Source organism: Coenobita brevimanus, chromosome 77 (genome assembly GCF_032717465.1).
Source record: "Coenobita brevimanus isolate Jiangsu-jjx chromosome 77, ASM3271746v2, whole genome shotgun sequence".
NCBI lineage: Eukaryota > Metazoa > Arthropoda > Malacostraca > Decapoda > Coenobitidae > Coenobita > Coenobita brevimanus.
In genome coordinates, this window is record NC_137030.1 from 29886809 (window position 1) to 29905915 (window position 19107).

At 41.0% G+C, this 19107-nt stretch overlaps 1 protein-coding gene across 1 annotated transcript in view; it reads left to right on the forward strand.

Annotated features, from left to right (window-relative positions):
- The first annotated feature begins 252 nt into the window (after positions 1–252).
- LOC145408519 (solute carrier family 60 member 1-like) overlaps positions 253–19107 on the forward strand; it is a 199313-nt gene continuing 180458 nt past the window's right edge. The window contains exons 1-2 of the mRNA XM_080279251.1: positions 253–282; positions 7168–7258. Of these exons, the coding sequence (XP_080135377.1) occupies positions 253–282; positions 7168–7258 (121 nt within the window). The remainder of the gene's footprint in view (positions 283–7167; positions 7259–19107) is intronic.

Below are 19107 nucleotides of genomic sequence, written 5' to 3' on the forward strand. Positions count from 1 at the left end.
CTATGAAAGGATGTAGAGTTATGATGCTGGTCACGAAGAAGTGCTATGGAGAGGATGTAGAGCCATATTGTTTTCCTATTCTGTTGCTTGACTACATGACAAAAAAAAGCTGCAAAAGGACGAAAATATGGGCCAAGGTAAGGTACAGAGCGCCTTTATAATGAGAATAAAATCCCCTGGTAACACGTGTGTGTGTGTGTGTGTGTGTGTGTGTGTGTGTGTGTGTGTTTTGAAAGATATTCCCCTGTTTATATGGAGGGTATTGGGCCCGATATTAGCCCTGTCAGGAGTTTGAGACCGTAGTGTATCAGGGACTTCAAGTTAGAGACCTGAATTAGAGACCTGAAACCCACCCAATTACAGGCCTGAAGTCTTATCCCATCGTCAGGGGTTTCAAGCCCAATAATAGACCCCAAGTTACTAATATAAATCCTGTTACTGAAAGGGTGAAGGTAAGTTTTAAAAATACGGCTATAATGAGAAAATGATAAATTAGACACGTTGTTGAAAGCTGTGGTCTAGATTTAACAGTGTAGGTGATGCAAGAAAAAGTAAATTGAGATATGGTATAGAAGTGGTATATTTAAAAATCAGACCTGTTATTGAAGTGGTATATTAAAATGACGTTATTGAAGCGGAATATTAAAATGACGTTATCGAAGTGGTATATTAAATGAGACGTTATTGAATTGGTATATTAAAATGGGACATGTTATTGAAGTGGTATATTAAAATAAGACATGTTATTGATGTGGTATATTAAATGAGACATGTTATCGAAGAGGTATATTAAAAACGAGACACGTTGAAGTGGTAGTCTATAACGAAAGACATGCAATCGAGGTGGTATATTAAGGGCAAGTTATCGAGGTGGTACTGTATACTAAAATAAGACATGTTATCGAAGTGGTTAGGCTTCATTTAACAGCAAGAATAAAAACTAATATCAGTTACATCGAGACACCAGTTAGAGGAAGGTGAAAATGCAATCTCTTCAGTACAAGGACGACTTTGAGGGGACCTTTATCGTGAAAAGGCTAATGGAGGCTATATCAGAGTCGTATATGCAGAAAATCGCGTCTAGGGTAAGTGAAAGTAGGTGGAATCAGCCAAAAAAAAATGGAAATTACTTCAACAGGGCGACGACTTTACTGCCTTTAATCCGATAACGAAATTCAGGGTTTGTTCTTCTATACCTGGACGATTTTATTCAAGCTGGAAAAGCCCTGTAGTAAGGAAGTTAGTTGAGGCTATGTGAGAGTATAACTAAATCCCTCTAAATTGTCCCTTTATCTGTCTCCCGCTTCCAATGCACGCAGGCACTTCAGTGAGGAAAAAAAAACACCGGGAAAAACACCTTGTCGAGATGCCAGTAGTGTGGTGGATGTGTTTGTAGGATGAGGTTGGATGAGGGAGATTTAGAGAGAGGAAGAGAGAAGAGGCACTAGAGGCTATACCGGGTTGAATAAATCGAGAAAGTTGAACGTTTCTGGCTTGAAGGAGCGAGAAAGACAAGCAGTAAATAACAGGAAGTCGTTTAGTTATAGGCACGTCTTCTCTGCTCTGGATGTCCGCCCTCCCCCAGTGCCTTTCACTGCAAATTTAAGTATCGAGTTTCTTATTATATGTTATTTGTGCAATTCATGTCGATATAAAGACTGAATAACATAGAAGGCAGTAATAACCTATACTACGAACATTAACAACGTAGATCTTTAGTACGGAGTAGGGTGTAACTCCAGCCGATGGGGATATACACCAGCGGGCGACGGGAAAGCTGATTATAAGGTGAACTGGCTTCCAGGACTGACTCCTAACCGTTCCCCTTTCCTGACATTTTTCGGGTTGTCACTAACACAGAGTAGGCCAACATATTCCCCAGACGTATTTCTCCATGTGTCTGCTGTACGCTACATGCATTTTACACGCCACACTTCGTACCATACTACGTCATCGGGGATGGCGCCAGCATGATCATGCGGACGGAGAATTTTGGCCCCGCTACTCACTGGCTGACATGAGGGCTCAGTGACCTCAAGGCTGTTGCGGGGACGCCCGTTCGAGTGTGCCTATGTGCTTTGGCTACCTTGCTATTGTGTGCCCAGCGGTGGGGAGACCTCCTGGGGCCTTGCTTCGGGCTCAGGATCGTCGGTGTGGACGACTGCGGTGCCCTGTACCCTCCGGCGCGGGTCCGGGCCCAGACCCCATCCCGGACCAAGGTTGCGCTGATAATTATTCTGCTAGAGATCGAGCAGCGTAGAGAGTTGCTATTAGGTGACCACGAACGACGTATGCAAGCATTTTGGAGCCTTTATAAATGAACGAACGAACTAAAGAATGTAAAATATAGCTAACCCCTTCAACCTGATTTTTAATCCATTATCGTTTCTTCCAGACAAAGAATTCAAATTGAGATAGAGCCTTACAACTGAAGGAATTAATTAAGGCTGCTTCCACTGTGGCCTCCCCTTGTTCGGAGAGCCTGTCGTTAGCTGAATAAAAAACCTGTTAAATTTGGAAGAACAAATTAGTGACAAACTGAGGTGAACGAGTTAAGGAATACCTGCTGGGAACCTGCTGATGCCGCGGGAAAACAGCCGAGTGTGAGTTACCTGGGTACGAGGCAGAGGAAATTAATGCATGCAAGAAGCGTGGAAATTCTTGTGGAGATATGTGTAGTAGGCAAGGTGGTGTGCGAAGGAGGGGCTGGTGGAATGAGATGTGTAATATTGTGGAGAGAGAGAGAGAGAGAGAGAGAGAGTAAAAGGAAACATGAGTGACCCCAAGGAAGGTAGCAAAGAATGCAGTAAAGGAAAGTGGAAAAAGAACTTTACGAAATTTTACAAGTGACTGAATAGTAAAGATTGGCAATGTAAGTCAAGGGGAAGCAGTAAAGACAAGATATTAGCCCCTTCCTTCCGAGTGATACAATTTTCTCTTTATTCCTGCTGCTGAGTCGAATTTAGTCAGTTAGGAAAGACTTCTCGTATGGTAATGAAGGGATGTTTTTAAGACAACAGTTTGAAAAGAATATCAGGAGATCAGTATAATCGTCAAGCGATGGCCAGAATATAATGAAAAATACATTCTTGAGCTCAGTGTTTAAAGTTAGAACACCTGTGGAGGAATGAAGGTAATGGACAGGTGTGTGGTGCGGGGGAAAGGTGTGAGGTAACGTAGGGAGGGAGACAACATTTGGCTGAGCAACTGAATGTGCTGGGTGAAAGGAATGCTGTGATATATGGGAACAGAAAATAAGAGTGAGGACGTGTGTGTGTGTGTGTGTGTGTGTGTGTGTGTGTGCGTGTGCGTGTGCGGGCGGGCGGGCGTTCGTGCGGGCGTGCGGAGTAGAAGACTAATGTACAAGCTTCATGGAGAGAAAAACAAAGCAGGAAAGGTAACTGGATATTGCTACCGATTGTGCATTTATACCTGTCCACATATACATGAAAACCCCTTCGTTTCTCTTTTTTCCCTGCTAACAATGTCCATCGCAAATTACGACGCCATGAAGCAATATCAAGATGCAGTTATTTGCGCCGCGCTGCCCACAGAGGAAAAATACATCTTAATTTGATACTACAGTGAGTTTCATCATGTCTCCTCTCTTCAAACCACACCTTTGTTTCATCTTTCGGTGTGTGTTGTGTGTTAGATCATGATTTATCTCTCCAATGTTTGTTGTGCTGCACCGACCCTTGGGTTTCTTTACACACACACACACACACACACACACACACACACACACACACACACACACACACACACGAGAGAGAGAGAGAGAGAGAGAGAGAGAGAGAGAGAGAGAGAGAGAGAGAGAGAGAGAATTACAAACATCTGTCTTGATAAGCAGTCTGGGTAATAATGTACAAATTAACATTCAGACAATTACTATGTCTTTATTTTAGCACATTAATTTAACATGGCATAAATCAACCCAGTGTGTGGTTAGGCTTTGAATCCCTTGACCTCATTCTTAGTTGATTCTTACTAATACCAAACGATTATATTTGTCTTGGGGGAAGTGTGAAGAAAGGATTAGCATTATCAAATCTCTTCAGTTCGGAAAGTCTCTCTCTTAAGCTGAGTAAAGTTGCGTAGAGACAGCAAGACCCAAATAAAGAATAAGTCATTGGAGGGAAGGCATTAAGAACTGGTGGGTGACATTGTGGGAGGCTTGTGAATTGAAGTGGAGACTGAGAATGGAATTGCATCACCATCATCATCACCATCACCATCATCACCGTCATCATCACCATCACCATCATCACCGTCACCATCACCATCGTCATCATCATCATCATCATCATCATCATCATCATCATCATCCACCAGCCACTAACTCCACCCTTCGAGCGAGTTATTTTTACCCTGATTTACACTTATAATTAACTTGGTGTATCCAGGTGAGATGACCATGTTAACACGAATGTCAGGAAAGAATATTACAAACCCGATCAACCAGAGAGAGAGAGAGAGAGAGAGAAGACAACTAATTGCATCATTAGTATCGTCATAAATTTCCACGAATGACTGGTAATTAATGATGTGTTGTTGATTGAAATTGTACACAGTCGTACATCCATAACTGTAATAATTAATCAATCCTTTATTTCTTTTTCAGGCTAAACACATCTAGAAGAAAACCACAAGACAATGAGAGCGAAGGAAAAGAAGACAACGATTTAAAATGAATAGTGAAATGTAAAAGGTGTAAAGTTTGGACGTAAAAAAGGCATGAAAATGAAACAATGCGTATCACCTGAACCGAGACATTAGAAAATAACGAAACAAGGAGAAATATACGAAAGGAAAGACTGAAGTGTTAAAGAAATAATTTTTAGGCATCCAGATTTGAAAAATAATATATAAAAACAAATCAGAAACTACAATACAGAAAAGGAAATATTTTAATGATCATCGAAAGACATTGAACAAAATATTTCAATGGTAATCCAAAGACACTGAAAAAAATCTTAAGAAGAGTTTTGAAGGTGGAAAGAAAAATCACAGTACTTAAGAAGTTTGGAGATCTTTGCATGAAAATTGATGGTTAGAAGTGAGACAGTGTGCTGATCTGAAATTTATTTACGTAAACGCATAAACACAGCTGTAAACACAAGGACCAACAAAGCACACAATCATTTTTATAACAATAGTATACATGATTATCAATAACACAGTACTATCGACATTCATGAACACGTAGAGTAACAAAACACAGTCATACATAGAGAACACAAAGAGGAACACCCATATGCAGTGTGAAAACAGCTGCTAACACCTTCATACGCATTTATGATTACGTTTATATAAATTTGCGTCGGTAGAAACAAAGAACAAGAAAAAAACACAATAACAAACGCAAGGCAGCAAGAGAAACACTAACTTAATGCTAGACAAACAACTAATTTCTTATTTGTAAATCTCCTTTGCACTGCATCAAAAATAAGCAAACAGACAAGTATTAAAGAAATTATTTGATCATCTAAGGATAGGGAAATATACTTGAAATGAGATCAATAATAAAAACTATTAAAACACAATAAGCATAGAAAATACATATAAACACAAAAATAATTAAGAACACTTTAAATTCACAGTTATCTCATTATGAACCTAGTATTTCAAACTGCATACTTAAAACAATATACCTTACAGTAATCACAGCAAACTCTCATACAATATTTATAGTAGAAGAAAATAGTTCGGTAGCAACTTATAGCCCTACAGAAAAACCATGAACTGGCAAACTGTGTGAGAACATGAAATACTGAAGTTTGGCTAAGCAGAACATGATATGGATACGGTAAGTAAACATTAATAATACATCCATAAATAAATATATAAAATAATGTAAAAGAAACTACAACTGAAAATATATGAAAAAAGGCTAAGTGTTTATCAGCTTCGAAAAGGAACAAAAAAAATCATCTAAAACACACAAGCTCGTAGCTTGGTAGAACATTGTTTTAATTAATAAATCTTAAGCATATTGCCACAAATATTACCAAGAACACCAAGTAAAAGACCCACAAAATTCGGAAAATATAAGAAAAAAGGTTCGGTGGTTACATATTTCGAAGAGGAGGAGGAGGAAGGAAAATCACCAGCTGGAACACATAAGAGCTCTGAGGGAAAAACTTGAGCCAACTCGAGACGCCATTACTGAAGACCCGTTTGAAAGTGAGGCTCAGGGACTAGCCAACCAAACTCTCGGCAGCCACAAAGGGACATAAAACGTAAACACGCCCCGCCTACAACATAGCGTTCAAAGTGGCACGAAAGCTTTAAAGAGTAACTTGAAACGCCGCCTTATGCCAATATATCCCGGAGGTTAACCAGATCTCTCGCTTCCACAAACAAAAAAATAGATCAGCTTCGTACCAACTACAAAACAACATTCAAATTTACTCATTTTACGGACAATTCAAAATAAAGCCATGCACCAGTGAAGTTCTGATGCCCTTCTTTGCAAAGGTAAACAAATTAAGAATAACGCATCCGAGGTTTTCAAAATAGCACGAAAGCATCATAACGACAACTGGAATAATAACATTATGCCAGTAAATCCCACAGACTATCCAGCTTCTTCACTATCACAAAACAAAAACTTGTAAAAATAATTAGAAATATATTGAGACTGGCTACAACAGTGTCCAGAACATTTTCAGAAGCAGCATAAAGTCAATCTGAAACACTCTCAGTTGCAAGTGAGGTTCCGAGACTCGCTTTTCTCATACCTGCTCTAAACAAACAACTCTGAAAGGCACTGCGTGAAAGAAGCCATTGGGAAAGCAAAAAAAAAATCATTACTTAAATACGTCAAACCATAGCCTGCCATACACATAAATAAGATTGCAAAGCAAACCACTCAAAAACCAGAAAGATACTAAAGTTTTCAAACGTGAGAAATAAAGGCACATCACAGCACTGCAGTTTGCCAGTGAAGCTCAGCGACTAGCCAGATTCATCTTTACGACAATTATGAAAAAGGAAAATTAGAACGAAACACACAACAAACGGCAAGGCATTAAAAAGTAAAATAAACACTATATCAAGTCAAAGCCACTCTGTGAAGCTCGAGGACTAGCCAGAGTCTTTTCTGTTCCGCCCAAGTCTACCCTCCCAGCCATGATGAACGAGTCTAGTGGGCAGCAGGGGAAGAGCAATGGCAGCGTGGGTGGGGCAGGGGTACTGGGGCACGCCAAGGAGCTGTGTGTCAACAAAATGGGACATACCATGGTGCCCAGGCCAAGTGGTAAGTCATGCTATTGTATTTTCATTGGTAGAATTCCATTCCTTTAGTTTTATATATGTGTGATTTCTATATGACGGGGTTATGGGTATAAGGATATGCCAAGAAGTTCTATGTATATATGCGTTATATTATCGTGCCCAGGTCTTGGGGGTGAATGCTATCTGTTATATTGTTTACCTTATATGTAAATTAATTGTGTGTGTGTGTGTGTATGTTTGTGTGTGTGTGTGTGTGTGTGTGTGTGTGTGTGTGTGTGTGTGTGTGTGTGTGTGTGTGTGTGTGTGTGATGCCCAAGCCAGAAAAATGTAATTACTATAATTTCGAGTTAAAATGCATATCACTGGCATCATGTATGCACGTGTAAGGAGTTTGCAGTCGTGGCCAAGATAAAAGGCTAATATCAGACTTCCAGCTGGACGTCAGACTAGTTACTAAGAAGTCTGCATCTTTTCCATAAGTCTCCATAACCCTCTCACAGCGAAATGCCAAGTTTGCATGATATATCTGCTAACTTTAAAAGGCTTTACTTTGCTCAGGTGAAAGGTAGGGCACGAACAAAAGAAGAATAGAAAAGAGGAAGGACACGATTAAAGATCTGGCTGTGTAAAAGGAACTTCTAATTAATAAATACTCATAGATCCAACATTCAAAGGGCTAGGGCCTAGAAATTAGCTAGTAAAATAATAAAATGCATGGCAGCTTTTGGTTACTCCTTTATTTAGTATTTCGTAATTGAAGGAATACTGTAAACAAAGAAACCGTAGTAACATAAGATACTTCTGTCCATGTTTCAACTTTTTTTTTCTCTTTTTTTTGTTTTTGTTTTCTTGTTGATCTCTGTTTATCCTGCCTGTCTGTTCTTAGCTGATATGTTTGCTGTGTATTTTTCTGTTTATCTGTGTCTGTATACCTACCTATATCTGTAATTCTCTCTCTGCCTCTTAATCTATTCGTCATATTGTAATTCTCCATCCTTCCACCCATCCATCCATATCCTTCTCATCCATCCATCTATCTATCCATCCATCCATCAATATCTTTCTCATCCAGCCATCCATCCTTCCGCCCTTCCATCCATCTATCTGTCATTCCATCCATCCTTCCATCTATCTATCTGTCATTCCATCCATCCATAGCTTTCTCATCCTTCCATCTCTCCATCCATGCATTCATATCTTTTGCAGTGTTTATTTTTGCTACTTCTGTGCATGTCTCTTGTCTCTCTCTGCCACTTCTGTTTATCTATCTATCCATCCATCTTGTCTCTGTCATTCTATCTATCTATCTATCTATCTTGTCTCATTCTATCTATTTGTCTATCTCTGTTTGTTTTGTTATCTGTTTTTACTTCATTCTAATGTGTACACCTTTTCTTTCTAAACATTTCATCATTATCTATCAGTTTCTATCTATCAGTCAATCAGTCTGTCTATCTATCTATCTATCTATCGAACCATCGGAACAGCTATTAATAACACTACCTTGTTTTTGCCCGAACGGTATGCGGGAAAATACTCAAAGTTCATTTTCATTTGCCAGAGTCGATCAGTGCATCTATTTACCTATCTGTCTATCTAGCAATCTATCTATCTCTATATATATCTATGTTTAAATATGCCTACCTTACCTCTGTCTTGTTTATCTATCTTGTATATATCTATCTATGTCTATTTTTTCATGTCTATAATTTTATCTATCTCCTAACATACTTCTGAATGATAAAACTATATATTTATGTATCTATCTGGCAGTCTTTCTCTTGCGTCTGTCTATAGTTACATTATCTATCTATCTGTCTATCTTTGCTTGTATCTTCCTGTCAATACCAATCCATCCATCTGTCTGTCTGTCTGTCTGTTTCACTATCTGGATCTGTCTGTGTATATCTGTCTATCACTCTATTTCCGTCTTTTGTGTGTGTTTGTTTAACCCTCCATCTGTTTGTATGTCTGTCTATCTTTCTGTCTCTCTGTCTGTCTATCTATTTATGTCTGTTTGTCTGTCAGTCTGTGCAATTAGCTATCCATCTGTCTGTCTCACTACCTACCCATATATCTACATCCATCCATCCATCTATCTGTCTGTCTGTCTATCTATCTATCTGTCAATTCATCCATCCATCCATCCATCTATCTGTCTATCTCTCTAACTAACCATCCATCCATCCATCCACATGTCTGTCTGTCTGTCTGTCTAACTCAGTCTATCCATCCATCCATTCATCCATCCTTCCATCCATCCAACCATCCATCCGTCCATCCATCAGTGTCTATCTATCTGTCCACCCATCCACCCATCCATCCATCCATCCACCCATCCATCCATCCATCCATCCATCCATCTATCCATCTATCAGTCTGTCTATCTATCGATCTATCTAGCAATCTATTTATTCCTATAACAATGCAATACCATTCGTCATCTGAATATGTTGTAAAAATATTACCTTATCAGTTAATCAGGATATCTTACCTGTTACATGTATAGATCACCACCCCTAACTCTCTCTCTCTCTCTCTCTCTCTCTCTCTCTCTCTCTCTCTCTCTCACACACACACACACACACACACACACACACACACACAAAATGATGGAGGAGGTGTAATATTAAGAAGGTAGAACTAAAAGAGTGGAGGAGAGAAGTAAGAGAGATGAAGCAGAGAGTATTATTGAGAGAAAGAGGAGAACTGTGAGAAATGGAGAAGAGAAAAGAGGAAAGGGAGAGAGAGGAGGTAGGAGTGGAAGATTGGACAGAGAGGGAAGGGGAGGAGAGAGGAGAGAGAGGGGAGAGGAGTGTAAGAGAGAAGGAGAGGAGTGTAAGAGAGAAGGAGAGGATGTAGGAGGAGGAAAAGGAAAGGATGAAGAGAAGGGGAGAGAGGGGGAGAATGTGGAGTCGGGGAGAGAGAGAGAGAGAGAGAGCAGGAAGAGAAAACTACATGTGTTATAGGTTCACAGTCCCTAAGATGTTTCACTTGTACCTGCTGCCATAACATTAACAGCAAGATTTACTCTCTTAATTACAGAAGCTTAAGAAGAGAATAGTCACGCAGAAGAGAGAGAGAGAGAGAGAGAGAGAGAGAGAGAGAGAGAGAGAGAGAGAGAGAGAGAGAGAGAGAGAGAGAGAGAGAGAGAGAGAGAGAGAACAGGTCCTTTGCTCCGTCCCTACCATTTATTATAGAAATCCTTTTTGATTAAAAATAATAGGAAAACAGAGCAAGAAGGTCCTCCCACATGTACCCACCTGTTCCGCCACACCTACCCACCTGTCCTGCCACACCTACCCACCTGTCCTACCACACCTACCCACCTGTCCCGCCACACCTACCCACCTGAACCCTGAACACCTATCCACCTGTCCCACCACACCTATCCACCTGTCCCGCCACACCTACCCACCTATCCCCGCACACGCACCTACCTGTCCCCCCACACCTACCCACCTCTCCCGCCACACCTACCCACCTGAACCCTGAACACCTATCCCACCACACCTATCCACCTGTCCCGCCACACCTAATCACCTGTCCCGCCACACCTACCCACCTGAACCCTGAACACCTATCCACCTGTCCCACCACACCTACCCACCTGTCGCTCCAGTCAAAGCCAGGAGGACAGATCTAAGACTAACAGCTCCATCACGCAGCAAAGAAAAGCAATCTGACGCTAACAAAGGTGTCTAGAGATTTTATAGAGTCGAGGGCGTGGCTTGATACTGGCTTTTGTCTTGTGTTGGAGGGAGAGGATCGCTTTCTCTCTCTCTCTCTCTCTCTCTCTCTCTCTCTCTCTCTCTCTCTCTCTCTCTCTCTCTCTCTCTCTCTTAGCTAAGTTTCTGTAATTAGAATGTAAATCTTCCTGTAAATGTTCTGGCCGGAATTTCAAGTAAACATCATAAGGACTTTGAACCCATAACACGTGTAATGTCCTCTTCCTGGTCCCCCCCCCCCTCTCTCTCTCTCTTTTTCACCCAGACTCTCTACCGTCCCCCCGTCTCTCCCTCCACTCCCTATCCTTCCTTCTTTCCCTCCACTCACCATTCCTCTCCCCCCCTCTCTCTCTCTCTTTCTTTCAATCCCCATCCCCCCTCTCTCTGTCCTTCTCTTCATCCTTTCCTCTTCCTCCTTCTACATCCTCTCCCTCTCGCTTACACTCCTCTCTCCTCTCGCTCCTCTCGCTCCAATCTTCGACTCCCGCCTTCTGTCTCTCTCCTTTTCCTCTCTCCTCTTCTCCACTCCTCACAGTTCTCCTCTTGCTCTCCTTAACGCGCACTGCTTCCTCTCTTTTACTTCTCTCCTCCAATCTATTATTTCTAGTTTCTTAGTTTTAAACCACCTCCATCATTTTCTACTCTCTCTCTCTCTCTCTCTCTCTCTCTCTCTCTCTCTCTCTCTCTCTCTCTCTCTCTTGTGTGTAGGGCTAAATTGGCATGACATTCTTTTCGTCCGTCTGTGTATGAGTATTGTCCAATGTAATTTTTTTTTTTTTTTTTTTAAATTTTTGGGCCATGGATTTCGTGTGAATGATGGCGATGACCATATGACTAGGCATCTGTCTATCTATCGGTCTTTTCTGCCTGTTCATCTATCAGTCTTGTTTCCATCTACCTATTCCCTCAGTCGTTGTGTAGTCGCAAATATATAGGCTTTAGGGAAGAGGCAGACAACTCCAAAGGCTTGAGTGAGGGGATGTGTGCTCCTGATGTCAAGATTTATTTCTCCTAGTTCCTATGCCCTCCCGTGTAGTGTATTAAAGGGAAAAGGAGTTTAAATGATGATGCTGAGCAGGAGAAGGAGGAGGAAGAGGAAGAGGAGGAGGAGGAGGAGAAGGAGGAGGAGGAGGAGGAGGAAGATGATGATAATGAGGTGATTATCGATGGTGATGATGATTCTATTTATTATGTTTATTTTGGAATTTCTTCACTGACTTGTACATACTGCATGGACTGTTATTCTCTCTCTCTCTCTCTCTCTCTCTCTCTCTCTCTCTCTCTCTCTCTCTCTCTCTCTCTTCTGTGTAGGGCTAATTTGGCATGACATTCTTTTCCTCCGTCTGTGGAAGGATTATTGTCCCTCCATATACTACTGTACTTTGACCTTCCATGTTTGTAAAGTCTGTCTTGCAATATCTTACGGTGAGATGAAGGATTAATGATGATGATGATGATGATGATGATGATTTGTGATGGTGATGATATGTGATGATGATGTGTGTATTAATGATGATGATGATGTTGATGATGATGATGATTTGTGATGGTGATGATTTTTGTTGATGATGATGATGATGGTATTAATGATGATGATGATGATGATGGTGATGATGATAATGATGCTTGGTTTTACAATGTCGATGGTAACTGAACAGATTTTGGCACTTTGTACTGAGAGAGAGAGAGAGAGAGAGAGAGAGAAAGAGAGAGAGGGGGAGAGAGAGAATGTTTCCAAATAGCCATCCCTCTCTCTCTCTCTCTCTCTCTCTCTCATTGAATATATCCTTTCTGTCTAGTTCAGTCTGTCTCTCTAAATATCTCTCTTCCGTCGATAAACAGCTGTGTATCTCGATGTCACTCTTGGTTTCCTAGTGAGTTATCTTTTTTTATCTTTATGCTTCTCTTATCTATGTCTGATTAAATATTCATCCATCAATACATCTATCTGTATGCCTGTCTATCCTTGTCTATCACTCTACCTGGCTATTTCTATCTAATTACAAGGTGCGTTTTTACCTGCGTGTCTACTCCTACCTGTCTGTTTCGCCATCTTTTATAAATATATTTTTTTATGTAATTTAATGTCATTCTCACCAACCATCCATTCATCGTGTTAAAATCATCTGTTGTTCGTGTGTGTGTGTGTGTGTGTGTGTGTGTGTGTGTGTGTGTGGAAGCTCCCAGTCATCGTCATAATTCTGAAACACTAAGGTGGATGAGGCAGTGGATATGTGGGTGGGTAGATAGGGTGAAAATAATTACACGGTTATATGGAGATTAATTCCATGAGGTAAACAGGTCCATGGGGGCGAAAATACGTCCAAGGGAACTAGGTCCCCATGTAGAAACATAAGGTCAGTAAGGAAAGGATATTTTTTGTGGGAAAGTAAATCCATGAGGGAAATAAATCCATGGGAGGAAAGATTCATATGCAAACTATATTATCGGCAAGAGATCCATGGGAAGAACAGGTCCATAGGGGAAGAATACTGTAGCTCCAAGGCAAAATGAAGGTCCAAGAAGGAAAATTTGTCACTAGGGGAAGAGGTTGGTGCGAAAAACTAGACGAGTGGAGGATTGACTTGTAGGGAGAGTGGCTGGGAAATTATTTGTGTGGTATTTACCTGTACTTATTTATGGTGTTTCTCTACCTCTGCTTGCTTATATACTTCTTCTTTAATTATTTTTACTTATTATTATTACCTATTACTACCTATTACTTATTATTATTATCACTACTTCTTATATATGTAGGATGTTTGTATGTCTGTCTGTCTGTCTCATTCCATTACTCACTCATTCTGCCTATATCGATCTCTCTATATCTATCTGTCTATCTATCTATCTATCTATCTATCTTTCTATCTACTTGTCTAAAAATCCGTGTTAATACGTCTATATCTGTTTCCTCCCATCTATATATACACTCCCACTGTAACCCTAACCCAGCCTTATGACACGCACCTGTATTGGAGAGAGAGAGAGAGAGAGAGAGAGAGAGAGAGAGAGAGAGAGAGAGGGGATTCACAAGAGAGAGAAAGGAGTGGAGGTATAAAGGAATCGAGAGAGAGAGAGAGAGAGGGGGGGGGAAGGTATACAGGAATCACGAGAGAGAGAGAGAGAGAGAGAGAGAGAGAGAGGGGGGGGGATTCACAAGAGAGAGAAAGGAGTGGAGGTATAAAGGAATAGAGAGAGAGAGAGAGAGAGAGAGAGAGAGGGGGGGGAAGGTATACAGGAATCACGAGAGAGAGAGAGAGAGAGAGAGAGAGAGAGAGAGAGAGAGAGAGAGAGCTGGTAAAGGAGATATACCCTTCCTTGCTGTACGCTTTGAGGGGGAGGGGGAGGAGGGGGAACTGGAGGCGATGGTGGAGGACGAGGAGGGGGAGAAGGAGCAGTAGTAGTAGTAGTAGTAGTAATAGTAATAGTAGTAGTAGTAGTAGTGGTTGTAGTAGCAGTAGTAGCAGAAGTGGTAATTGTTGCAGTAGTAACGGTAGTTGTATCAGTAGTAGTAGTAGTAGCAGTAGTAGTAGTAGTAGTAGTAGTTGTGGTAGAAGTAGTATTAGCAGTAGTAGTATTAATAGTAGTATTAGTAGTAGTAGGAGAAGGAGGAGGAGGAGGAGGAGGGAGAAGGAAGGATTAGAGGAAGAGGAGGAGAGATTGGGGAATGGAGGAGGATGAAGTGGGAATGGGGAAGGAGGAAGGGAAGGATCAGGAGGTTCGAGAGAGAGAGAGAGAGAGAGAGAGAGAGAGAGAGAAAGAAAGAGAGAGAGAGGAATTGGATAAAAGAAACGAGAAAAGAGGAGGAAAGAAGAAGAGTTTGGAGAGAAACGAATTTAAGGAAGAGGAGAGAAGAGAAAGAAAGAGATGAAGCGAGAAGAAGAAAGGAGACGAAGTGGCCATGGAGTGAGGAAAGAGATGAAGAGACTAAAGATGAGGAAAAAAGAGGAAAGGGGAGGGAGAAGAAGGAAGGGAGAAGAGGAAGAGAAGAATAGAGAGGAACGAAGAGAAAAGAGAAGACAGAAGGGGAGCAGAGAGAAAAGATGGGAGGAGAAGAAGGTACGAGAGACGAGAGAAGCAGACGAGACGAGACGAAGAAAAATGACTTATAACAATCTTTCGCCTCTGTGACTCCCTCTCGTCTGAATAATGGACTCTTACGTAACCAAAAACAGAATACTAGAGTTGCCCAAACCATGAAGGGATTTATGGGGAAAAAAACATTCACTCAACCTTTTCAAAATCGTCTTGAGATGGATTTAAAAGACGAAAACACCCAACCATCAAAGAGATTTTAAAAACTTTGCTATTAAAACTCTCAGGCTTTATGATTAACACTCTCAGGCTTTATGATTAACACTCTCAGGCTTTATGATTAACACTCTCAGGCTTAATTATTTACACTAAGGAATACAAGAATCCAAAGACTTAATGTCCCCAAATAAGTGACCATTGAAGTGTTATGCTGCCGTGTCGTATTTGGATTCTTCTCTGCTCCTTTGAACTCCTTTGTACTCCTTTTCTCCAAACAGACACATATATATTGGTCCTTTCTGAGTCGTATGTTACAAGAGAGAGAGAGAGAGAGAGAGAGAGAGAGAGAGAGAGGAACGGAGGGAGAGTCATTCACTCAGTCTAGGAATGAGAAAGAGAGTGAGTGTGTGAGGGGGAAAACTGTGTGTGTGTGTGTGTGTGTGTGTGTGTGTGTGTGTGTGTGTGTGTGTGTGTGTGTGTGTGTGTAACTCTGAGATATTTTTTGAGTAGGTTCTGTGTATGTGCGTATTTATCCCTGAGATGTGTACGAAACTTAATGTACGTACATGTAAGTAGGCTTTTATGTAACCTGGAATACTGTACGTAACTTTGTTTGGGAGGGAGTATGAATAGGCCCGTGTGTGTGTGTGTGTGTGTGTGTGTGTGTGTGTGTGTGTGTGTGTGTGTGTGTGTGAGTGTATGTACGTGTATGAGTCTGTGTGCGGATATGTTTGTGAGTGTATGTACATGTAAATGGGTCTGTGTGCTTATGGGATTGTGTGTGTGTGTGTGTGTGTGTGTGTGTGTGTGTGTGTGTGTGTGTGTGTGTGTGTGTGTGTCTGTCTGTCTGTCTGTCTGTCTCTCCGTCTGTCTGTCTGTTTGTGTTCTGCAATTCCATTAAGTAACACACACACACACACACACACACAGTTCCTCTCTCTCTCTCTCTCTCTCTCTCTCTCTCTCTCTCTCTCTCTCTCTCTGCCATTCATAAAAGCAACACAGTGGGATTAACTCTTCAGATTTGTCAGTAATCCCCTCCATTGATAAATCCCCCACTGCCAGTACGTTATATTGTTGTAGTCTATTGTTAACCTCGCAGTATATTGTTTCCCCATTGTGTGCTGGATACGCAGTGGGAGAGCATGTTTGTAGGTGTTTGTGTGTGTGTGTGTGTGTGTGTGTGTGTGTGTGTGTGTGTGTGTGTGTAGTTGGGTGGGTGGTTGTATGTGTGTAATGGGGTTGGGGAGTAGGTTGTTTTGTGTGTGTGTGTGTGTGTGTGTGTGTGTGTGTGTGTGTGTGTGTGTGTTACTCAGGTAGTTCCGATCCGATTTTAGCATTAAATATTATTATTATTGTTATTATTATTATTATTATTATTGTTGTTGTTGATATTATTATTATTATTATTATTATTATTACTTTTTTTTTGAGAGAGCAAGAAATAAGAAATTCAATTTTGAGAACAGTCAGTATTTAAGGTCATAGGGCAAGATTAAAATTCAAAACCATGTATGTCTATATGAAAACAGTAACTAATCTAATTTTGATCTGATTTAGCCCTAACTTGGTGGAAGGGTTAGGGGTCAGCCAAGTGATTGACCTATTGTTTTTTTAGAAGAGTAGTTCAGTGATCAAAATTTTCATAGCAAGTTTAACTCAATTTTTGTTCTGCTTGTGTTTAATTACACTTGATGGAAGGGTTAAGGACAAGGTAAGGGAGGAGGGATTTGATTTCGAGAGCAGTTAGTCAAAGGATAAGGTCACAGGTCAAGGTCAAAGGTCGATCACACTTACTGGAAAGACTGGAGGTCAACCAAGGCTCAAGGCATTCTTTTTTTTCTCTCTCTCTCTTTGATCGGGTTTTTTGGGATTATGTTTGACAGTGACTGCTTTTTTATGTGTCTGTGTTGTTGTTTGTTGCATATTTTGGTCTTGTTTATGCTGTAGTACGTTGTTATGCTTCTGTTTACATTTTTAGCTGATGTTTGTGTTGTGGTATCTGGCTTCTATTTTGGCCTTAATGTTGTAGTCTTGTTTTTCTTGTTTTTTGTTTAGATTTTGGTGTATTGCATTGATTTACTGTGTGTTATGATCTGTCTTTCATATGTATTCGTAGCTGGTTGTTTTGTGTGTTCTTAAATGTTTTTGCGTATTGTGTAACATGCTTCTCTTTTCCATTTGTAAGTTAATGATGGGAGTTGCATGGATGGATATTGTATTTATAAATCCCTACAGTAGCTACCCCGGCTTCCTCATAGCAATATTATAGAATTACCAAAAAATAGGCACTTGTATTAATTTGTAAAAGTCCTCTGATACTGAAGGGAATATCGAGAACTATTTCCCGATGGATATTAATGTCTTCCTGGTGTTAATCACTGTGGCTGTCTGTCTGTTTTGCATGTTAGTTAGCGACACCCAAAGCTTAGATCATCTTGTTTTTCATTTTTTCTTCAAAGGAACAATTTGAGGGTGTCTAGCCTTTGATTCCTTCTTCCCTGCATTAAACAAATCTGATTACATCCGCATTGTGTATGTATGCTTGTATGTATCTTGTAATCGTGACCCAATTTCCAAAAGACTGACGTACATGAGTAAGTACTGTGTAGGGATGGGAGGAGCTGTTTCGATTTTGGTACACATCAAAGGTAAGGGTCACAAGTCGTTTTTTGTATTATTTTAGGATACTGTTTGGTAGAGATTAACCCTTTCCCTAGGAGAGGACTTTCGTGGGTGTAAAATCTATCTACCTACCCATTACCAGACTCCTTAATCCCATACGGGGTGGCCACAAACAAATCGCCTTCGCGTTACCCTGTCCCCCGCCATTTCACTGCCCTGCTCGCAACTCACACCCCCCTCTCTCAAATACCTCTCCACCCCATCCCTTCATCTCATCCTTGGCCTCCCCCTCCATGTCTCCCCCTCCAAGTTATATAAATCGTCTTCTTGCTAGGAGGAAAATGGAGACGGTTTTTCTCACGGATTTTCTCCTTCATGACGAACGGTTTTCTTCCCAGCTGAGAGAAATGGCCTGGAGGACGCAAGAATAAAATGTAATATCTTAAAGGAACGTAGAAGACAGGTATTCTCTCTCACTTGTGGTTGCCATGGAAACAGATTATTTTTATCCAGTATTAATAATGATTGAGAGAGAGAGAGAGAGAGAGAGAGAAGTAGACAGACAGACAGGTACGTACTAAGAATGACAGACAGATAGACAGACACGTATTAAGAATCATTGAGAGAGAGAGAGAGAGAGAGAGAGAGAGAGAGAGAGAGAGAGTCAGAACGGAGATGGGTTTAGGCCGATGGAACAATGGGAGGGGAAAAGAGAGGAGAGACAGGAGTGTGAGTGAGTACTTAACGAAGGATTGAAAGACTGACAAGGAGAGAAGAGAAATGAAAAACAAGGAAGAGAATAATTAAGAGAAGAGGGTAGTCAAGGAGAAGAGAGAGTAAATGACAGGAACGCAGAGAGGAGGGAAGGGAGAGGAGGGAAGAGGATAGAGAGAAGGGGAGAGGAGAGGAGAGAGAGGCTTGGAGCGAAGGGAGAGAAAGGGAAAGGAAAGAGAGAGGAGGGCAGAGAAGAGAGAGGAGGGAAGAGGAGAGAGAGGAGGGGAGAGGAGAGGGAGGAGGGAAGAGGAGAGGGAGGAGGGAAGAGGAGGGGAGGCGAGGGGTGAGGAGAAATTGAATTGACGGAAAGAGGAGACTGGAGAGAAGAGAAAACGAGACGAGACGAGACGAGACGAGACGAGACGAGAGCAAGGAATTCAAAATAAAGATGATTTTTTTTTTTTTTTTTTTTGCATTACTGTCTTCTGTGACGAACTTTTCAACTGAATGAAATAAATTGGTGATAAATAAAATACAGCACCCGAGA